General features: G+C 40.7%; 2 protein-coding genes across 3 annotated transcripts in view; both read left to right on the top strand.

Moving 5' to 3' along the window:
• Positions 1 to 1908, top strand: part of EDEM2 (ER degradation enhancing alpha-mannosidase like protein 2) — a 28605-nt gene extending 26697 nt beyond the window's left edge. For both annotated transcript variants that reach the window (XM_068987266.1, XM_068987265.1), the window contains one exon: positions 1372 to 1908. In XM_068987266.1, the coding sequence (XP_068843367.1) occupies positions 1372 to 1872 (501 nt within the window). In that variant the 3' untranslated portion in view covers positions 1873 to 1908. The remainder of the gene's footprint in view (positions 1 to 1371) is intronic.
• A 19045-nt stretch (positions 1909 to 20953) lies between these two features.
• The window catches only part of TRPC4AP (transient receptor potential cation channel subfamily C member 4 associated protein), a 71480-nt gene continuing 69641 nt past the window's right edge, over positions 20954 to 22792 (top strand). Inside the window, exon 1 of the mRNA XM_068986918.1 lies at positions 20954 to 21121. Within this exon, the coding sequence (XP_068843019.1) occupies positions 20954 to 21121 (168 nt within the window). The remainder of the gene's footprint in view (positions 21122 to 22792) is intronic.

Below are 22792 nucleotides of genomic sequence, written 5' to 3'. Positions count from 1 at the left end.
AAAAGTTGTAATTGATTATATTCTATGAGTAAAACATAGATGCATATTTTTAAAGAGAAGACCTGTATGTGTAGGAGAAATATAAAGCAACGATGTGCTTTAATTTTTAGTATGTTGTATTTTGTGAAAAGCCAAAGTGGATGAGCTCAGTGGAGCCTTAGAACTCTTGACTTATTTCCATGAAAGTGAAGTCTTTTGGAGCCCTGCCAAGGCGAATGATGGGAATAGGCATCTGACTCCTTGGCCTTTGGCAAATAAGACAAAAGAATAACAATTCCTGGTACATCAAGTCCATAATTTAGTCACATTTTTGGGGTATAAAATAGATGTCTACTGAGAACTAGTTTTGTTTAAGAAAATGCATTGCTAATTCTAAAATAAATACTTATTTTAGAAACTAAAATAAATGTAGCAAGTAAACCTACTCATCCCAGACTATAAACTCAGTATGAATTTTTCTTTGTAAAGACTCCTAATCAGTTGTGTACAAGAGCAAAAAACTTGGTAACCATCTTAATGTCCAATAAGTAAATGATGCTACATTTTTACATCATTAAGAAATGTTTGGAGTCACAAAAGGATAGGATAAAGGGGCTAGGATATTGTTGTATCACGTAGGGGGACCAAGAAAGACAGTTCTGATGAGGCAGCATTTGAGCAGAGACCTGCAGGAAGTGAAGGAGGGGTAAGATACCTGAAGGAAGATGACTCCAGGCTTCAAGAACACCACTGAAAAGAACTGGGCCAGGCATGAGCTTGTTCACAGAATAGAAAAGCTGAGTGGCTGAACCTGCAAGAGCCACAGAAAGAGCAGGAAAAAGATGAGGTCAGCAAGGAGCAGGAGCCAGATCAGCAAACACCTGTTAGGCCACGATAAGGACTTTGATTTTAGTTTGCGGGAAATGGGATGTTAACAGAGGGTTTTCCATAGAGGATTGACAGGTAAGACTTAAGATAAAAATATCCTTAAGCATAGCGTTTCCCAGGTGGTTCAGTGGTAAAGAATCTGCCTGCCAAGCAGGAGATACAGGTTCAATCCATGAGTTGGGAAGATCCCCTGGAGAAGGAAATGGCACTCCAGTATTCTTGCCTGGGAAATCCCATGGACAGAGGAGCCTGGCAGGCTACAGTCCATGGAGTCGCAAAGAGTAGGATACAACTTAGCAACTAAACAGCAACAACAAATCCTTTAGGGTAAGAATGGAAGAAAGAAGCCCAGTTGAAAATTGTGATAAGCTTGGTGAGAGATGACGGTAAGTGATTTGCTCAAAGATCCGTAGCCGCCTAGTGGCAGGAAGTCCTGACGGGGTCCCCCAACCCTTTCTCCTGCTCTGATGCTAGTCTGACTTACTTCCTTCTTCCACATGGCAGATCAAAGATCTGCGGGACCACAAGCTTGACAACCGCATGGAGTCTTTCTTCCTGGCCGAGACTGTGAAATACCTCTACCTGCTGTTTGATCCGGACAACTTTATCCACAACAACGGCTCCACCTTCGATGCGGTGATCACCCCCTACGGGGAGTGCGTCTTGGGGGCCGGGGGTTATATCTTCAACACAGAAGCGCACCCCATCGACCCCGCTGCCCTGCACTGTTGCCGGAGGCTGAAGGAAGAACAGTGGGAAGTAGAAGATTTGATGAGGGAATTCTACTCTCTCAAACGGAAAAGGTCGAGATTTCAGAAGAAAACTATGAGCTCGGGGCCATGGGAACCCCCATCAGGGCCCGGAACATTCTCCTCCCCTGAAAACCATGAGCAGGCAACGGAAAAGAAGCCTACCAAGCAGAAAATCCCACTTCTCAGCTGCCCTAGTCAGCCTTTTACCTCGAAGCTGGCATTACTGGGACAGGTTTTCCTAGATTCCTCATAACCACTGGATGATATTTCGTTTTTTAAACTAAACTGTAACAATAAATCTGCTTTTGATGATCATGGTTTTCTATTTTACAAATTGGGTTGTTTCTCATGAGATTTCATTCAAAGATAGGGTGCACAACTAAAAACAGTTGCAAATCTAGTTTTTCTCTTATGGTTGGAGAAATAGCTGAACATAAAGTTAGCCAGCTTCAAAGACCCCAGGGCTTGATATTTGAATCTCCTTTCCTTTCAAGGTTCCCATTTTCTGGAGGGTGTTGTAAATATATTCCATTTTTGGGAGGTGGGGGGAGATATTTTCTTTTTTTTTTTTAATTGAAGTATAACTGACTTATAATATTCTATAAATTCCATAAGGCTTATATAATATAGAGCTATATAAGAACTATACTGTATGTAGAATATAGTAAATACTTTTATACATTATAAAATGATCACCACAAAAAGCCTAGTTACCATCTGTCACCACACTAAGTTATTACAGTATTATTGACTATATTCCTTGTGCTGTATATTACATCCCCATGACTTACTTATAACTGGAATTTTGTACCTCTTAATTTCTGTCATCTATTTTAGTCTCCCCCCCATCCCTCCTCCCCCATGGCAAACACCAGTTTGTTCTCTGTGTCTTGAGTCTGTTTCTGTTTTGTTATATTCGTTCATTTGTTTTGTTTTTAGGTTCCACATATAGGTGAAATCACATGGTATTTATCTTTTTCTGACTTATTTCATTTAGCATAATACTGTCTAGGTCCATTCATATTTTTACAAAGGGCAAGATTTTATTCTTTTGTGTGACTAATATTTGTATATATATATATATATATATATATATATATACATACACACACACACATCTTCTTTATCCATTCATCTGTCGATGGCCATTTAGGTTACTTCTGTATCTTGACTATTCTAAGTAATGCTGCATTGAGTATAGGCATGCATATCAGCATGTATATATCTTTTCAAATTAGCATTTTTATTTTCTTCAAATAAATACCCAGAAATGGAATTGCTAGATCTTAAGGGAGTTCTATTTTGAATTTTTTCAGAAATCTTTCATACTGTTTTCCACAGTGGATACATCAATTTACATTCCCACCAACAGTATACAGGGGTTTCCTTTTCGTCCCATCCTCGCCCACATTTATTTGTTGTCTTTTTGATGATAGCCATTCTGACAGGTATGAGGGAATATCTCATTGTGTTTTGATTTGCGTTTCCTGATGATTAGTGATGCTGAGCATCTTTTCATGTGTGTGTGTGTTATCGATATGTCTTCTTTAGAAAAATGCCTATTTATGTCTTCTATCTGTCTTTTAATTGGGTTGTTTGTTTTCTTGATGTTGAGTTGATGTTGGATAATTAATCCCTTTTCAGATATATCATTTGCAAATATCTTCTCCCATTCAGTAGACAGCCTTTTCATTTTGTTGATAGTTTCCTTCTCTGTACAAAAGCTTTTCAGTTTGATGTAATTCCCCCCCGCCTTTTTTTTTTGGCTTTTGTTTCCCTTGCCTGAGACATATCCAAAAAAATATTGTTAAAACCAATATGAAAGAGCATACTATGCTTTCTTCTAGGAGTTTTATGGTTTCTAGAAGGCAGTGGCACCCCACTCCAGTACTCTTGCCTGGAAAATCCCATGGACGGAGGAGCCTGGTAGGCTGCAGTCCATGGGGTCGCGAAGAGTTGGACATGACTGAGCGACTTCCCTTTCACTTTTCACTTTCACGCACTGGAGAAAGAAATGGCAACCTACTCCAGTGTTCTTGCCTGAAGAATCCCAGGGACGGGGGAATCTGGTGGGCTTCCATCCATGGGGTCGCACAGAGTCGGACATGACTGAAGCGACTTAGCAGCAGCAGCAGTCTTATGTTTATATGGCATGACAAAGTTCACTTAATTATTTCTAATAGTTTTTTGGTGGTATCTTTATAATTTTCTATAAATAGATTCTATATCATGTCATCAGTGAACAGTGACAGTTTTACTTCTTCTTTTCCAACTTGTATTCCCTTTGTTTGGTTGTCTGATTGCTGTGGCTAGAACTTCTGCTACTATGTTGAATAAAATTGGCAAGAGTGGGCATCCTTGCCTTTTTCCTTATCTTAGAGGAAATGCTTTCAGCTTTTCATCACTGAGTATGATATTGATGATAGATTTGTCATATATGGCCTTTATTATGTTGAGATATGTTCTATCTGTACCCACTTTAAGAGTCTTTGTCATAAGTGGATGTTGAATATTTTTTGATAGGCAAGAAATAGACTTATTCATGTAGGACCCTATGAAGGATACAAATAGGCAGGCAAGAGGGCTCTACCCCAAGAACTAAGTGGGCCACATTTTTATAATCAAAGGAGAAGTGGGGAGAGGGAGAAGACCACCTTATTCGTCTTCCTTTGTAAAGATGTTTTAGGAAAATGACGCACAAGAGGGTAATCATGTCCCAGGTCTCAGGGTAAGTTCCTGGGACAGGCCACCAAGTGAGGTCCTTGGTTTCACACAGGAAAGAATTCAAGAGGGAGCCATAGTGAAGTGAAAGAGATACACACTGTATAGACAGGATATAGTCCCTCTCAAAAGACGAGAGAAACCCTGGGAGAAACACACCCCACAGACAGATTGTGGGCAGTCTTAGAAAGTGAGAGCAGCCAGATAGGTGTTGAATTTTGTCAAACACATTGCCTGCATCTATTGAGATCATCATATGGTTCTATTATTCAATTTGTTAATATGTGTATCACACTAATTTATGGATATTGGGCCATTTCTGGGATAAATTCCACTTCATCGTGGTGTATGAACTTTTAGTAAGATCTGACTGAAAGTTGGGGAGATGACAGCATCTAGAAACTAACAGCTACCATTAGCTATGGCTGCTCATAGAACCACAACCCACCCCACTCATTATTCAGAGCTTCTTTGTGGCCAAGGCTAACTCACCTCCACACTCTGGGATACCCTTGATCATCAGTCAACATACTGGATTCTAGACCAGAGAGAAGAAGGAAAGTCCTTTCCTAAATCCTATTTTCTTCCCCAATTTACAGAGTGGCATTTTTAAAATTAAAGTATAATTGACTTATAATATTATACTATTTAGGTGTACAACAGAGTGATTTAATATTTTTAGGAGTACCACATAATGATTTGATATTTTTATACATCACAAAGTGATCACCAAAGAAAATTGTATTTTTCAGGAATTTATTAGCATAAAGTTGTTCTGTCTTATCCCTGATACTACTTACCTGTGCCCTGATTAGTCTTGCCAGAGATTTTAAATTTTATTATTCGTTTTTCAAGAACAAACTTTTGACTTGGTTGTTACTGTTAATTGTTATGTTTATTTTCTACTGTCCTAATGTTGGCTTTTATTATTTTCTTTTTTAAAAATTCTTTCACATTTTATTACTAATCAGGTACTTTTTTTTTAATTGAAATGTAATTTACAGTATGATACTAGTTTCAAGTGTACAGCATAGTGATTCAGTATTTTTTATTGTTTTCTTCCTCCTACTTTCTTTGAGTGATTCTGATGAGGTTGTCTATCACTGTGGCATAACCTCGTGTGAGGGTATCTTCATTTGCTCCTCTGGAGGTCCGCTCCACCTTCTCTCCCCCACGAGGGTGGATCGTTCTCTACTCTTGTGGTCCTGTATGAACTACACCAATGGGTTCACTTTTTCCCTGGCTTCTACTTGGGTTCAGTCAGTGGGGTGTCTGGGCAGGAGATTGGCGAAAGGAAGAAGAATGAAGTCATGATATTTATTCCCATGGCTTTCTTCCAGCGGGGGTGCTTTAGGCTAGCTAGTCTCTCAGTTGAAGGTCACTGTTTCTCTCAGCTTCTTTTCAGGTGATGGTAACCTTTCCATTCCCTTATTCTTTCAGGCTTGGTAATGGTAATGGCTATGCTAGTACTAGCCCCAGATTACGATATCCCTTGAGGTTCTCTCTCTGCCCATATACCTTTGTAAATAGTCTTTTTACTAAACCCTCCTCTCATCTTTCTAATTTGAGTGAGCTGTATGTTTCCTCTCAGGTGCCTAACTGTTATATCTAGAGACCATTCCGACTGGTACCTGTTTTTAATTTAAAGTCTAAAGTTAACTGTTCTTTTTATACTTCTCCCAAATAAGAGAAAAACATTAGATTAACAAGGTTGCAGGATATAAGATCAATATACAAAAATCGATTTACTTCTGTATATTTGCAATTAAAATATAGAAATGAAATTAAACATTTCCACTTATAACAGCATAAAAGAAAATTATTTGGGAGTAAATTTAACAGAAATACAAGAAGATTTGTACACTGAAAACTACAAAACATTGTTAAAAGTTTAAAGACCTAAGTAAATGGGAAAATATTTCCATTTTCATGGGTTAAAAGACATAATATTGTTAAGATGGCATTTGTACCAAAATTAGTCTACAGATTCAATGGAATCTCTATCAAAACTCAGTTGCCTTTTTTAGAGAATTGGACAAGCTGATCTTAAAAGTTATATAGAAAGTCAAGGGACCCGAAATAGTCAATACAATCTTAAAAAAGAACAAAGGTGGAGGATTCACTCATGATTTTAAAACTTACTACAAAGGTACAATAGAAAGTGTGGTGCTGGCATAAGGGTAGACATATAAATTAATGGAATAGAACTGAGAATGCAGGAATAAACCTTCATGGTCAACTGATTTTTGAAAAAGGTGCCAAGGCAATCCAGTGGGGGACATTTTTAACAAATTATGCTGGCACAACTGGATATCTACTTGCATAAAAAAGATTTTGTACCATATTTAATACCATATAAAAAACTAACTCTGTGAATCAAAGACCTAAATAGGAACTAAAACTATAAAATTCTTTGGGGAAAACATAAATTTTTGTGACCTTGGATTAGGCAGTGGCTTCTTAGAAGACACCTTAAAGCACATCTAAACAAACAAAAACAGATAAATTGGATTTTCTAAAAATTAAAAACTCTGTGCTTCAAAGGATACTATAACTAAAATGAAAAGACAGCCTACAGAATGGGAGAAAATATTTGCAAATCAAATAGCTGGTGAGGGTTTCATATCTGGAATATATAAAGAACTTTTACAACTCAACAGTAAAAACAGTGCAATGAAAAAATGGGCAAAGGAGACAGACATTTCTCCAAAGAAGTAAACAGATGGCCAACAAGCACATGAAAAGATATTTAACATCATTAGTCGTTAAGGAAATGCAAATCGAAGCCACAATGAGATTCCACTTCATGCCCACTAGGACATGGCGTCTTAGTCTGTTTGGGCTGCTATAGCAAGTTACCACAAACTAATTTGAAGTTAGTTATGAATGAAAGTGTGGGAGAATGTTTCATTTTTGGCAACATTGCCATAACTTTCAACTGAGTTTTGGTTAGGAATTTGCAGTGTGGTTTTTTCAGATGGTTCATAATAAGGAATATCTCGAACATGTGAAAAATGTAGCATTTTTACTGAAATAGTTCAAACTGTCCTTAAATGGACTGTTTTCATGCTACAAAAATTGAGAATGAGAACGTGAAAATATAGGAGGAATGAATAGTGATATTGGGGAAAGTACTTAACATTAGTTAGCAGACAATGGCTTTATTTGTGCCTCATTAAGAAGAAAGAGTAGGGACTTCCTTGGTGGCTCAGTGGTAAACAATCCACTTGCCAGCGCAGGAGACGCGGGTTGGATCCCTGGTCTGAGAAGATCCCACATGCCTTGGAGCAGCTAAACCTGTGTGCCACAACTGAAGCCTCCGGAAGCTGCAACTGCGGAGCCCTTGCGCCACAACCACTGGAGCCCGCATGCCCTGGAGCCGGTGCTCCACAAGAGAAGCCACTGCAATAAGAAGCCCTTGCACCACATCTAGAGAGTAGCCCCCACTCTCTGCAGCTAGAGAAAAGCCCACACATCAGGGAAGACCCAGGACAGCCAAAAAAAAGGGTAAGTTTAGTAAGATAGTATTTTAAAAATATGACTTTATCAAATGTACAAAACCAAAAGTGACATATACTAACGCATTATTTGTAATGATACTCTTGCCAATGAAAGCATCAATAAGCCAGCAATATTAAAAAGATGCATTGGAGAAGGAAATGGCAACCCACTCCAGTGTTCTTGCCTGGAGAATCCCAGGGACGGGGGAGCCTGGTGGGCTGCCGTCTATGGGGTCGCATAGAGTCGGACATGACTGAAGCGACTTAGGAGTAGTAGTAGTATTAAAAAGATACTTGGAAACATGACATGCTGAATCAGTCCCTTGAATATTTTCTTTTTTTTTTTTTTTGAATTTTTTTTTGAATATTTTCAAAAAAAAGTATATATAATGTGATGGGACAGATTTTTCTGAGCCATAATGTAGCTATCAATGAGAAATCCTTATTATCATTGTATTGGATTGTATATTCGGTGCCAAAAGGGAAAACTGCTCACAAAGCTCCTGAAAAAATAAGAAACTGTTCTTCTGGCATATATATATTTTGCTTTTGTTTTTCTTCCAGTTTTATTGAGATATAAGTTGACACACGGCACTGTATAATGATTTGATTTACATAACATTATGAAATGATTTTCACAATAAGTTTAGTGAACATCCATCATCTCATATAGATACAAAATTAAAGAAATAGAAAAAAAATTTCCTCATGATGAGAACCCTTATGATTTATTTTCTTAACTTTCATATATATGGTAGTGTTAATTATATTTATTATGTTGTATATTACATCCCTAGTATCTATTTACCTTATAACTGAAAGTTTATACCTCTTGACTACATTCATCCAATTCCCAGCCCCCTCCCCCTGCCTCTAGTACCATAAATCTGATCTCTTTTTCTGAGTTTCTTTTTGAAGTACAACTGACCTGTGTACACTGTGTTAGTTCCTGTTACACAGCATAGTAATTCGATATTTTTAGACATTGCAAAATGATCACCTCAATAAGTCTAGTTACAGTCTGTCCCTGTAAAAAACATTACATAATTATTTATTTTATTAAAAAACTTATTTTGGCCTTGCTGCACGGCATGCAGGCTCTTAGTTCCTGGACCAGGGATTGAACCCACGTCTCCTGTATTTGAAGCACAAGGTCTTAACCACTGGACTGCTAGGGAAGTCCCCATAATTATTGACTGTATTCCCCACACTGGACATTTCATACCCTTGACTCATTTCTTTTGTAACTTGAATTCTGGAACTCTTAATTGCTTTCATCTCTTTCCTCCCTGACCCCTGACTCCCTTCCCCTCTGCAACCACCTGGTTGTTCTCTGTATCTCACTGTTTCTGTTTTGTTATGTTGCTTTGTTTCGGTTTTTAGATTCCACATATAAGTAAAATCACAGAGCATTTTTCTTTCTCTGACTTACTTCACTTAGCATAATACCTTCTAGGTTCATCCAAGTTGTCACAAATGGCAATATTTCATTCTTTTTTGTGGCTGGGTAATATATATTTATACCACATACTCTATCCATTCAGCTATTGATAGGCACTTAGGTTGCTTCCATATCTTGGCTGTTGTAAATAATGCTACAGTGACCACAGGAGTGCATATCTTTTTTAATTAGTGTTTTTATTTTCTTTGGATAAATACCCAGGAGTGAAACCACTGAATTGTATAGTAGTTCTATTTTTAACTTTTTTGAGGAGTCTCTATACTGTTTTCCACAGTGGCTGCATCAGTTCACATTTCCACCAGTAGTGCAAAAGGGTTCTCTTTTCTCCACATCCTCACCTACGTTTGTTATCTGTTGTCTTTTTGATAATAGCCGTCTGACAGGTGAGAGGTGATATCTCATTGTGGTTTTGATGTGCGTTTCCCTGTTGGTCAGTGATGTTGAGCATCTTTTCATGTGCCTGTTGGCCATCTGTATGAAAAACACCTATTTGGATCCTCTGCCCATTTTTAAATTGGGTTACTTAGGTTTTGTTTTGTTTTTGATGTTAAGTTGTATGAATTCTTTGTCTCTTTTGGATATTAACCTCTTATTGGATATGAAATTTGCAAATACCTTCTCCCACTCAGTAGGTAGCCTTTTTGTTTTGTTGATGGTTTCCTTCCCTGTGCTAAAGGTTTTTAGTCTTCTGGTATATTTTTTGTTGTGTACTGTTTTTATGGTAAATCAATAAACATACATCTTAGCAATAATATGATTTCTCCTTGAATCTTTGCAGAATTTTGAAAGTAGTGTTAATTATGGTATTGATTTTGTGATCTAACTTGAGAAAGACAAGTTGGGTATTGTATAATGCTTAGTTTATGCCTGAGATGAGTGGTAAGGCCATTTTAAGGAGGGTCTTGTTATGTATTTAGTTATTCTCCTCACACAAAACTGGATTAAAAATGTTTACAAAATTGACAAGTGCAATTTTGGTCAATATAAATTAGTCTGGAAAAATTAAAATATGACAAAGGCACTTTTAAAATGTTAGCAGCATCTGAAAACGATGTTATTTGGCATAGTCTTACAGGTTGTAAATCTTTGGAAAACAAATTTTGCTGAAATTCATGTGTATGTTTGGCAGAAACAGTGGAAGTTGTTCATTTTATTAAAGGAAGTCAACAGAATAGCCAATTTTTGGAAAAAAATTCTTCAGGGATTAGAGGTGACCTACCACTTATTTTATCATATCAGAGTTAGTTGGTAGTCTTAAGGGAAAGTCTGAAGTACATTACAAGAATACAGGAATAAAATTCCTATTTTTCTAGCCAAAAAATAATCTCATTTGGAAAATCTTTTCAAAGTTGTTTTTTTGGAATAACAATGTTGGCCTATTTGACTGATATATTTTTTAACATTCTTAGTGAATTAAATTAGAAAGTTCTTAGGAAACCCAGTCCAACATTTCAAGCCTATCCAAGCATTTCAAATGATATTACTGCAATGGCAAGCAAAATTTCAATATATTAGGTTGGTGCAAAAGTAATTGCGGTTTTGCACTGTTGAACTTTGCTGTTTGGTATTAGAATACATTCTTAAATGTGGTTATGTTATACATCATTTTAATTGCATTTCTCACTTTCTGTTTTTTTGCTAATGACATTACTTGCTGTTTATGTTATATTTATTTTGGACTATAGAAACGATGTTAAGACAAAAAGCAAATTTGAGCAACCTTTTTTATTCGAGTTCAAAATGGGTCATAAAGCAGTGGAGACAACTAGCTACATCAACAATGGATTCGGCCCAGAAACTGCTAACAAGTGTACAGTGCAATGGTGGTTCAAGAAGTTTTGCAAAGGAGACAAGAGCCTTAAAGCTGAGGCGCATAGTGGCCAATCGTTGGAAATTGAGAACGACCAACTGACAGCAGCCACTGAAGCTGATCCTCGTTATAATGATTTAAAATTCATGGTCCGAAACTACAATTACTTCTGTACCAACCTAATACATGCCACTGGTTCCATGGTTTTCAAGTGTGGCCCCTGGTGCAGAAGCAGCAGCATCACCAGAGAACTTGTTACAAACGTAAACCCATGGGCTCCACCCCAGAACTTCTGATTCAGAAAAGGGAGGGCCAGCAGTATGTGTTTTAACAAGCCTTCCAGCTGATTCCCAGGTGGTGCTAGTGGTAAAGAACCTGCCTACCAATACAGGAGAGGTAAGAGACGCGATTTCGGTCATACCTGAATGGTCTAGCGGTTTTCCTACTTTCTTCTATTTTAGTCTGAATTTGGTAATAAGGAGTTCATGATCTGAGCCACAGTCAGCTCCTGGTCTTGTTTTTGTTGACTATATACAGCTTCTCCATCTTTGGCTGCAAAGAATATAATCAATCTGATTTCGGTGTTGACCATCTGGTGATGTCCATGTGTAGAGTCTTCTCTTATGTTGTTGGAAGAGGGTGTTTGCTATGACCAGTGCGTTTTCTTGGCAAAACCCTATTAGTCTTTGCCCTGCTTCATTCCGCATTCCAAGGCCAAATCTGCCTGTTACTCCAGGTGTTTCTTGACTTCCTACTTTTGCATTCCAGTCCCCTACAATGAAAAGGACATCTTTTTTGGGTGTTAGTTCTAAAAGGTCTTGTAGGTCTTCATAAAACCGTTCAACTTCAGCTTCTTCAGCATTACTGGTTGGAGCATAGACTTGGATAACTGTGATATTGAATAGTTTGCCTTGGAGACGAACAGAGATCATTCTGTCGTTTTTGAGATTGCATCCAAGTACTGCATTTTGGACTCTTGTTGACCATATGGCTACTCCATTTCTTCTGAGGGATTCCTGCCTGCAGTAGTAGATATAATGGTCATCTGAGTTAAATTCACCCATTCCAGTCCATTTTAGTTCGCTGATTCCTAGAATGTCGACGTTCACCCTTGCCATCTCTTGTTTGACCACTTCCAATTTGCCTTGATTCATGGACCTGACATTCCAGGTTCCTATGCAATATTGCTTTTTACAGCATCAGATCTTGCTTCTATCACCAGTCACATGCACAACTGGGTATTGTTTTTGTTTTGGCTCCATCCCTTCATTCTTTCTGGAGTTACTTCTCCACTGATCTCCAGTAGCATATTGGGCACCTAATGACCTGGGGAGTTCCTCTTTTGGTATCCTATCATTTTGCCTTTTCATGCTGTTCATGGGGTTCTCAAGGCAAGAATACTGAAGTGGCTTACCATTCCCTTCTCCAGTGGACCAGGTTCTGTCAGACCTCTCCACCATGACCCGCCCGTCTTGGGTTGCCCCACAGGCATGGCTTGGTTTCATTGAGTTAGACAAGGCTGAGGTCCTAGTGTGATTAGATTGACTAGTTTTCTGTGAGTATGATTTCAGTGTGTCTGCCCTCTGATGCCCTCTTGCAACACCTACCATCTTACTTGGGAAATAGATGGGGAAACAGTGGAAACAGTGTCAGACTTTATTTTTTTGGGGTCCAAAATCACCGCAGATGGTGACTGCAGCCATGAAATTAAAAGACGGTTACTCCTTGGAAGAAAAGTTATGACCAACCTAGATAGCATATTCAAAAGCAGAGACATTACTTTGCTGACTAAGGTCCAACTAGTAAAGGCTATGGTTTTTCCTGTGGTCATGTATGGATGTGAGAGTTGGACTGTGAAGAAGGCTGAGCGCCAAAGAATTTATGCTTTTGAACTGTGATGTTGGAGAAGACTCTTGAGAGTCCCTTGGACTGCAAGGAGATCCAACCAGTCCATTCTGAAGGAGATCAACCCTGGGATTTCTTTGGAGGGAATGATGCTAAAGGTGAAACTCCAGTACTTTGGCCACCTCATGAGAAGAGTTGACTCATTGGAAAAGACTCTGATGCTGGGAAGGATTGGGGGCAGTAGGAGAAAGGGACGACCGAGGATGAGATGGCTGGATGGCATCATGGACTCGATGGACATGAGTGTGAGTGAACTCCAGGAGATGGTGATGAACAGGGAGGCCTGGCGTGCTGCGATTCATGGAGTCGCAAAGAGTTGGACACGACTGAGCAACTGAACTGAACTGAACTGAACTGAAGAGATGCGAGTTTGATCCCTGATTTGGGAAGATCCTTTGGAGGAAGAAACGGCAACCCACTCCAGTATTCTTGCCTGGAGAATCCCATGGACAGAAGAGCCTGGCGGGCTACAGTCTATAGGGTCACAAAGAAGTGGACACAACTGAAGCAACTTTGTATGCTCAACTTGGCCAGGTGATTCTTATGTAAGCTCACGTTTCAGAACCAGGGTATTTGATGTCCCCATCATTGTTGTAAGAAATCGATGAAACCTTAATGAAAGCAGCTCAAATTAAATGAAATAAAATTAGAGCTTTTCATTGCCCCTTATCTCTTATTGTTGGTATTAATGTTATGCTGGCTTCACAATAACAGTCGGGGAATATTACTTCTTTATCTGGCTTTTGGAAGAAATTATATATGACTGGTATTATTTCTTCCTGAAAAGGTTGGTAGATTTCATAGTCATTTGGGACTGAATTTGTGTGTGTGTGTGTATGTATGTGTGTATGGGGGGGGGGTTTAAATTATAGATTCAATTTCTTTAATAGTTATGGGATTATTCCAATTTTCTATTACTTCTTGTGTCCATTTAGGTATAGACTTTTTTCCTAGAAATTTTATTCCATCTAAATTTTCAAATGTCTAGGCATAAAATGGTAATTATATCCTCTTACGAGTTTCTGAATGCTGAAGAATCTCAATTTTTGACACTAATTCCTGGTGGGAATCTATTCTGTTTTCTTCTTAGGGGTTCTTATAATTTGATTGATTGCTTTCTAGGATTGCAGCACAACAGTCAATCTGGGACTTCTTCTCCTTGTACTGAAGCTTTAAAAACAAACAGAAAAAGGATGGTTATGTAAGATGTAAATATTGGAGAAAGATGAGATATGGGTGTAAGGGAACTGTTAGTATTATTCTTGCAACTCTTTAGTAAATCTAAAATTATTCCAAATTGAAAAGAATTTTTTTAAGAATAAAAAAAATGGTATTAATCATCCACTATTCATCGTTTCACTCAAGGATTTTGGCCTGTTTTTGAGACTCGAATTCACCAGAGAAGTCAAATTTGTTGCCTGTCAAGAAGTTCCCAAGAATTACGGGAAAGACTCAGAGGCAGTGGCTTTTACTTAGATTTTTTTCTTTCTTTTCAAAAGAGACCTCTTTTTTTTTTTTTTTTGATTCTTTCCAAAAAGGAGTTTCAAAAAGGGATAATTATACAATTGCAGGAAATAAGGTTTTGAATGTCTTTTGAACTATATGTATGTTAGGAGGAGGGGAAGTAATCTTGTTACTTTATCCTTCTGTCAGATGCAGTCTACCAGGAAGTTGAAAGAAACCACGAGAACTAAGTATAGAACAAAACTAAAAATGTTGGTGAGCAAGGGTTAGGTTGTGAGAGTCTGACCAGAAATGCTTCCAGAGTTCTGCAAAGAGTAGGAACTTAGTCTTAAAGAAAATGTGAGATTTGCAGGAGTTGGCTCTTCTCACCCAGGAGGTCTCTAAGGATCCGAGTCTGCCTGGAACATGAAGGGGATGTGGAAGAATGGTGGGAATCAGGGTGGAGTGTGTTACTCAGTTGTGTCAGACTCTTTGGAAGAATGATGGGAATCAGGGGTGTGTGTGTATGTGTGTGTTACTTGCTCAGTTGTGTCTGACTCTTTGCAACCCCCATGGACTGCAGCCCACCAGGCTCCCCTGTCCATGGAACTCTCCAAGCAAGAATAATGGAGTGGGTTGCCATTTCCTTATCTTCCCAACCCAGGCAGGGATGGAACCCAGGTCTCCCGCATTGCAGGCAGATTCTTTACCAGGTGAGCCACAAGGGAAGCCCCTTTGACAACAGAGGAAAGGTTAATTACTATCATTCTAGGGAAAAGGTTGGGCTTCCCAGGTGGCTCAGTGGTAAAGAATCCACCTGCCAATGCAGGAGATGTAGGTTCGATCTCTAGGTTGCAAAGATCCCCTGGGGAATAAAATGGCAACCCACTCCAGTATTCTTGCCTGGGAAATCCCATAGACAGAGGAGCCTGGCAGGCTACAATCCACGGGGTCTCAAAAGAGTCAGACATGACTTAGCAATTAAAACAAGAAGTTGGTGGGGGGAACAAGATAGCTTCAGTCTTGAGGCCACATATTACTTATTAATTACAAAAGGAAAAAATGTACCTTTCCAATAAGACACTTGGCAAATACCACTTAGGCCAAGAGATCAACCTTGGCATCATTAATAATGGGATAAATTTATATTATTTCATCCTGATGTGAACCAGTGGGAAAGATACCCTCAACTATATAGTATTCTTGCTAGAAAATCTGAACCCTAATCTAATCAAGAAATCCAGATAGTAGGGCATTCAGCAAAATTGGCCCAGACCCTTAAAAACTGTCAGTGATCATGAAGACAGAATAGATCAGAGGACTCTTAGACATTAAAAGACACTAAAGAGATATGATATTCAAAAACAAGGCATGATCCTTGATTGAATCCTGTTGGGGGGGTGGGGTGGGCGGAAGACCCTATAGGACATCTTGGGGGCAATTGCAGACAATTGAATGGAAGGTGATATTATATAACATTAAATTTCTTTAATGTGATGGTGATGTGATGGTGTCATAGTTATTAGAAGCAGGTCCATATTCTTGGGAAATAATATGCTAAAGTATTGAGGTATAGTATCATGATATCTGTAATTTACTTTCAAATGGTTTGGGAACAAATTTGATGTGTATATGTATGTATATATATATGCAGATAGAGAAAAATAAAGATAAAATAATGTAAACAATTGATGAGTTTAAGCAAGAATATCTGAGTATTCATAGTATTATTCTTTCAACTTTTCTGAAGATTTGAAAATTTCCCCCAAAAAACTGGAGGGAAAATAAAACATTGCAAATAAACTGCTTGGCCAATGGTAAATTGCCACCCCCTCCCCGCCGAAAAAGAAAAGGGTGGGTCTTACATAAGCATATAAGCTCCATGAGGGCAGAGATTTTGTTTCTTTTATTTAGCACTGTATCCCGAGCGCCTGGCAAGTGAAACCGTACCCAACAAACATTTTTGAAACAAATCCTTGAAAAGTTGTACATTAGAAATGTAATGTGTAAAATATAATCGTTGGAAATAACAGCAAAGGACGATATATGAACAGCTGTTTCTATGGTCTGAATATAACTGTGCCAGTTGCTTTGATTAAAATGACTTTTCTATGTTGAAAAATTTTAAAAATTGCCCCAGAAAATCCATCTGCCCAGTTGAGTAACTCATTTACAAGAAGTGATAGTCTCTGAGTAGTATCAGTATGTTTGGTTAAACCATTTGGGATTAATGTGGGGTGTGGAAATTAGCCTATTAAGAAGCTTCAGTTTTTCTAACCGTGATCCCAATTGACATCAGCTGGGCTCTTTTGGGAGGGGTCCTACGCCCTCTGGTGGTGAAAGACACTCATCTGGTTTCTATGGAAAAGGCCGGCAGAAAAGAGATGAAGTGGGAGTGCCTTTACCCAGAGGCTTCTGGAAACCTGGGGATTCAATCCCTGGGGTGGGAAGATTCCCCTGGAGGAGGAAATAACAGCACACTCCAGTACTCTTCCCTGGAAAATTTCCATGGACTAAGGAGCCTGGTAGGCTACAGTTCATGGGGTTCTCAATGAGTTGGACACGACTGAGTGACTTCACTTTCACTTTCTGAAAACCTATCTCCTTATTTCCTAGTTGGTAGTGACCTTGGGACTGAACTTGAAGTGATCATTTTTGACTCAGTGAATAGACAGATTTGGGGAATGCCTGGGCCAGGCTGGGCTGAGGAACGTACAAATTTAGGAACGGATAGTGACATTTGTGGTTGGGTCACAGCTGAGATGGGAAGACTTGACTTCAGCATGATGAGTGCCAAGGGAAACCTGAAGGGCCATTTGAACTGTAAGATCTGTCAGGATCCTGTCTCCCAGTTGTGACAAAGATGAGACAGTCTAGTCCACCATACCTATTGGGTTGTTTGGTTTTCCTTGATTTTTGTAGGTGTTAATGCATCTGTTCATTAATTTACTGAGCCAATAAGTCAGAAAGCAACAGTTAGAACTGGGCATGGAACAACAGACTGGTTCCAAATAGGAAAAGGAGTGTGTCAAGGCTGTATATTGTCACCCTGCTTATTTAACTTATATGCAGAGTACATCATGAGAAAAGCTGGGCAAGAGGAAGCACAAGCTGGAATCAAGATTGCTGGGAGAAATATCAATAACCTCAGATATGCAGATGACACCACCCTTATGGCAGAAAGTGAAGAGGAACTAAAAAGCCTCTTGATAAAATTGAAAGAGGAGAGTGAAAAAGTTGGCTTAAAGCTCAACATTCAGAAAACGAAGATCATGGCATCCGGTCCCATCACTTCATGGGAAATAGATGGGGAAACAGTGGGAAAAGTGGCTGACTTTATTTTTCTGGGCTCCAAAATCACTGCAGATGGTGATTGCAGCCATGAAATTAAAAGACACTTACTGTTTGGAAGGAAAGTTATGACCAACCTAGATAGCATACTGAAAAACAGAGACATTACTTTGCCAACAAAGGTCCATCTAGTTAAGGCTATGGTTTTTCCTGTGGTCATGTATGGATGTGAGAGTTGGACTATAAAGAAAGCTGAGTGCTGAAGAATTGATGCTTTTGAACTGTGATGTTGGAGAAGACTCTTGAGAGTCCCTTGGACTGCAAGGAGACCCAACCAGTTCATCCTAAAGGAGATCAGTCCTGGGTTTTCACTGGAAGGACTAATGTTGAAGCGGAAGCTCCAATACTTTGGCCACCTGATGTGAAGAGCTGACTCATTGGAAAGGACCCTGATGCTGGGAAAGGTTGAAGGCAGGAGGAGAAGGGAATGACAGAGGATAAGATGGTTGGATGGCATCACCGACTCAATGGACATGGGTTTGGGCGGACTCTGGGAGTTTGTGATGGACAGGGAGGCCTGAGGCCTGGTGTGCTGCGGTTCATGGGATCGCAAAGAGTTGGACATGACTGAGCGACAAAACGGAACTGAAAAACGCATCTGTTCATTAATTTACTGAGCCAATAAACATATTTGATCACCTACTATGTGTCAAGTTCTATGTGCTGGGGATATAAATGCAGCAATGAGCAAAGATCCGGATTATCCTCTAGGCAGGGGGAGGGATGCAGAAAGTGAAAAACCATGTTAGGTCAAACAAAGCAGGTAATAAGATGGAGAGCGTAAGTAAGGAGTGCGAGGGCTGTTTTTATATGGATGGTAGGGAAGGTCTCTCCTTGAATAGAAACCTGGAGTACATGAGAAAGCAAGCCATTAAGAAAATTCCTGGGGATGAGAAGTTTTGGCTGAGAGCACACTGTAAGTTCCTCACACATTCTGGATACTGACTGTTTCCCAGAATATTCCTTGCCTTTTATGGTTGTTTATGCTGTCTTACGGAGAAGGCAATGGCAACCCTCTCCAGTACTCTTGCCTGGAGAATCCCATGGACGGAGGAGCCTGGTAGGCTGTAGTCCATGGGGTCGCGAAGAGTTGGACACGACCTAGTGACTTCACTTTCACCTGTCACTTTCATGCACTGGAGAAGGAAACGGCAACCCACTCCAGCATTCTTGCTTGGAGAATCCCAGGGATGGCGGAGCCTGGTGGGCTGCCATCTATGGGGTCGCACAGAGTTGGACACGACTGAAGCAACTTAGCAGCAGCAGCCTGCTGTCTTATGGGGCTTCCCTGGTGGCTCAGACAGTAAAGAATCTGCCTGCAATGCGGGAGACCTGAGTTCAATCCCCAGGGTGGGAAGATCCCCTGGAGAAGGAAATGGCAACCCACTCCAGTATGTTTGCCTGGAGAATCCCATGGACAGAGGAGCCTGGCAGGCTATAGTCCAAAGGGTCGAAAAGAGTTGGACACGAATGAGCGACTAACACTACAGTGTCTTATACAGAAGGCTTTAATATTGTTACGGTCAAACTTGTCAATCTTTTCCTCTTCATGACTTCTGGGCTGTATGATTGAGAAGAACTTTCATACCCCCAAATCATAAAAGTAGTCCCTTAGATTCACTTCTACTGTTTTTATACTTTGATTTTTAACATATATAATTTACATTTCATAAGTTTATGAGGTATATTTTACATACAATAAAACTCACCCACTTTGAGTCTAATGATTTGTAGCCAACTTATGGTTGTATAACCATTAGCACAATCCAGCTTTAAAACTGTACTTTGATTTTGTTACATACAGCTTTTAGTATGTCTGAGATTCATTTTAGCTTTTGGTATAAAGTTCAACACCTAACTTTTTTTTTTTCTTTCCCCATTGATTTGAAATGTCTCCCTTACCACATGTTAAATTTCCATGCATACCTGAATCTGATCTTGACCTCCTTGTTTCAGGGGTCACAAATAGGGTTTTATTTGGCCCACGGGGTTTTCAAAATTGGGTAATTTCACATAAAAATTCAGACTTTTGGCCTTTCTGGAAAAAACCAGACAATTTAGCAACAACCTGCTGGAGGCGAGTAGAGCCCACTCTCTGCAGATGGGAATGAGAATGATGACCACAATCCCAGGTTACCAGAAACAGCCTCTTTATATGCCTACTGTCCTGTTGTAATTAATAGCACTCTTTCATTCTCAAAAAGGTTCTGGTTTGGGCAATAAGTTATGAGTTACAATCTCCACCATTCCTTATTGCACCACACCCAGCATTCCTCTTTCATTTATGTTATTAATACAAGACCCCCTCCCAGAACGAAAAAAGACAAGGAGACGCCACGATCCTACCACAGAAGTTTGCCCAAAGCATGATTATTTGGGCTCAGAGTAGAGTAAGAACATACTGGTGGGGAGAAATCAGGTCAGGTTTCCTCTGACAGTGAATATGATGTCACAATTTACCAACCATTTTCCCTTCCCTTATTTCATTTAACTTCACAGCAACCTACCAAGTTACACAACTTACCCTACTGTGCGTCTGAGTAGGGATGTGCTGTCTTCCCCTGTAACTCGCATTCCAAAACAGGGACCTAGTTATCTTCTCTGCTCACCACTGCTTTTCCAGGGACCGCTCGGTGCTGGGCGCAGAGCTGGCTCCAAGGAACTATGTATTGGCTGAATAGGCTCCCAGTAACTACCGATTGAATGAACTCGGGAAAATGAGGCTCGGGGAGGTCCGTGGCGAGTCTCAGCAGACAGAAGCAGGTGGGAATCAGACCAGGCGGCCTGATTCCTGGTCTGGAACCCAAGATCTTTTCCTAGTCATTTGACTCTAACCTCCCCAAATTGGCAAGAAATGGGAGACTGCGCACGCAGGGACTTGTCTTCGACCTGGAGGGACCTCAGTGAAATGCTGGACCGAGGGGCCAGAAAGACAAGTGGCGCAAGAAACGCCTCTCTCTCATCTGCCCGCTTGGGAGCAAGACTACATTTCCCAGCAGCCCCCGCGGCACGCACAGCCCTGCCACGCGGCCTGCGCCTCCGCCGTCGGCCCACTGGGGGCGCTGCGGCGACCCCTCTGCCGCCCCGTAGAAATCTCCGCGGCCCCGGGGCCGCTTGCTTCCTGTTTGTAGGACGAGGAGACATGGCGGCGGCGCCGGCGGCTGCTGGGTCTGGGGCCGGCCGAGGGCGACGGGCGGCGGCAACGGTGGCGGCTTGGGGCGGATGGGGCGGCCGGCCGCGGCCGGGTAACATTCTGCTGCAGCTGCGGCAGGGCCAGCTGACCGGCCGGGGCCTGGCCCGGGCCGTGCAGGTATGAAGCCGGCCCGGAGGGGCGGGGCGGGGTGGACCGGGCGGGAGCTGGCGGGGGGCCGGGGAAGAGGCCTTTCCAGGCCGCCGCAGTACGGGCCTGACCCCTCTTGGCCGGTCGCTGGGCCTCTGTGAAGGCTGTCCCGACGCTGTCAGCCGCGGCGGGGCAGTGGGCAGCGGCGGGCTAGAGGCTCCGGGTTAGGGACCGAGCCGGGCTGGGCTGCATCGGGCACTGATGGCGTGTACGAGTCCTGGGCCCAGCTCCTGGATCCTCCCTTCCTTGCGCCACGTCTGCACGTCTGGGGGACCCTGGGCGAGTTTGCTTTAGCCTCTACGGGCCGCGAGTTTCTCCGCGTTGAACTGGGCGGTGGGTCATCATTGCAGCCACCAAACGGTTCCCAAGTCATCATAAATGTCATTCTCTCGGAGGCCTTTCCTTGACATAACCCCTCCCCCGCTTCTAAAGTAGGTCCCCATTGTTATTCAGTTACAGCCCAGAATTCATTTGGTTCACATTACTTTCTTAGTCTCTAATTACATATTTCTTTGTTGTCTTCTCTTTTTCTCGCCTGTATCTTACATTCGGCTGAGCTCCAACGGGTGCAGGGACTGTATCTGTGTTGCGTGTGTAAAGCGTCATGGTTAACAGCTAGGGTTCCGGAGTCAGGCCTGGATTCAGAACCCTGCTGTCTCTTGGTTGGCCAAGTTTACCTTTCTGTGCCTCAGTTTCCTCATTTATAAAATGAAGATGATAATTAGTAACCAACCTGTTAAGGTGTTGTGAGGATCAGAGACAATTGTGTAAAGCGTTAAATGCGTTTCTGGTGCATAGTAAAAAGCTTAAGAGTAATCAGTTAATATTAATGCAGTACTTGTTATCTAGCTTACTCTACGTGCCTATTATATGATTAGTTTTGGGTTTTTTTTGTTTTTTTTTTTAATGAATGAAGGACACTGCTTTAGAGTAAATCAGGATGAGTAAGACCAAGGTTGCTTGCTCCTCCCCTTCCCCCTCACCTTGTTCCCAGAAGTTACCTTGTAAACACCCCTGTAAAACATTAGCTTAACTTAAGGACAGCTTTTGCATAAAGAAACTTTTAAGTATGTACAGGAAACTAATAAAGTGATTGGTGGAGTGGGAATTGGGTAGATGAGGGAGAGAATGAGAGTGAGATTTTTCATAGTAACTTAGTTTTGAGCCATTTTAATATTATATGGTTAAAAGGACATATATATATATATATATACACATACACATATATGTGTGTGTGTGTGTTTGTATAGGGTTACAGATGAAGAAGCAGTTCTGGGTGAGCAGTATTTTCCTTGCCATAAGATAACCATAGATGAGCGACTTTTTTCCCTTTGCATTCTTCTCTATCTGCCTTAAGATCCTGGAAATACTTGCTCTGTCCTTTAACCCAAAGACTCTTACTGACCTGAGTAGGTAGGAATGGGCAGAAAGGGAACTCAACTCACCTTTATTGAGTACATACTTTGGATCAAGCATTGTGCAAGTTATACAGTGTCTTTATTTCGTTCTCAAGTCTTTTGAATCAAGTGTCAGGACTCATCTCTTAACACCGATGAAGAAACTTAGGCTCAGAAAGATTAGGCAATTTGCTCCCAAGCACTCTTCTTGATAATCTTCTGTGTTCTGAGAGCAATAGAGAAC

Source organism: Capricornis sumatraensis, chromosome 15 (genome assembly GCF_032405125.1).
Source record: "Capricornis sumatraensis isolate serow.1 chromosome 15, serow.2, whole genome shotgun sequence".
Taxonomy (NCBI): domain Eukaryota; kingdom Metazoa; phylum Chordata; class Mammalia; order Artiodactyla; family Bovidae; genus Capricornis; species Capricornis sumatraensis.
The sequence above is the reverse complement of the archived record's forward strand: the minus strand, read 5'-3'. Positions and strand labels throughout refer to the sequence as shown.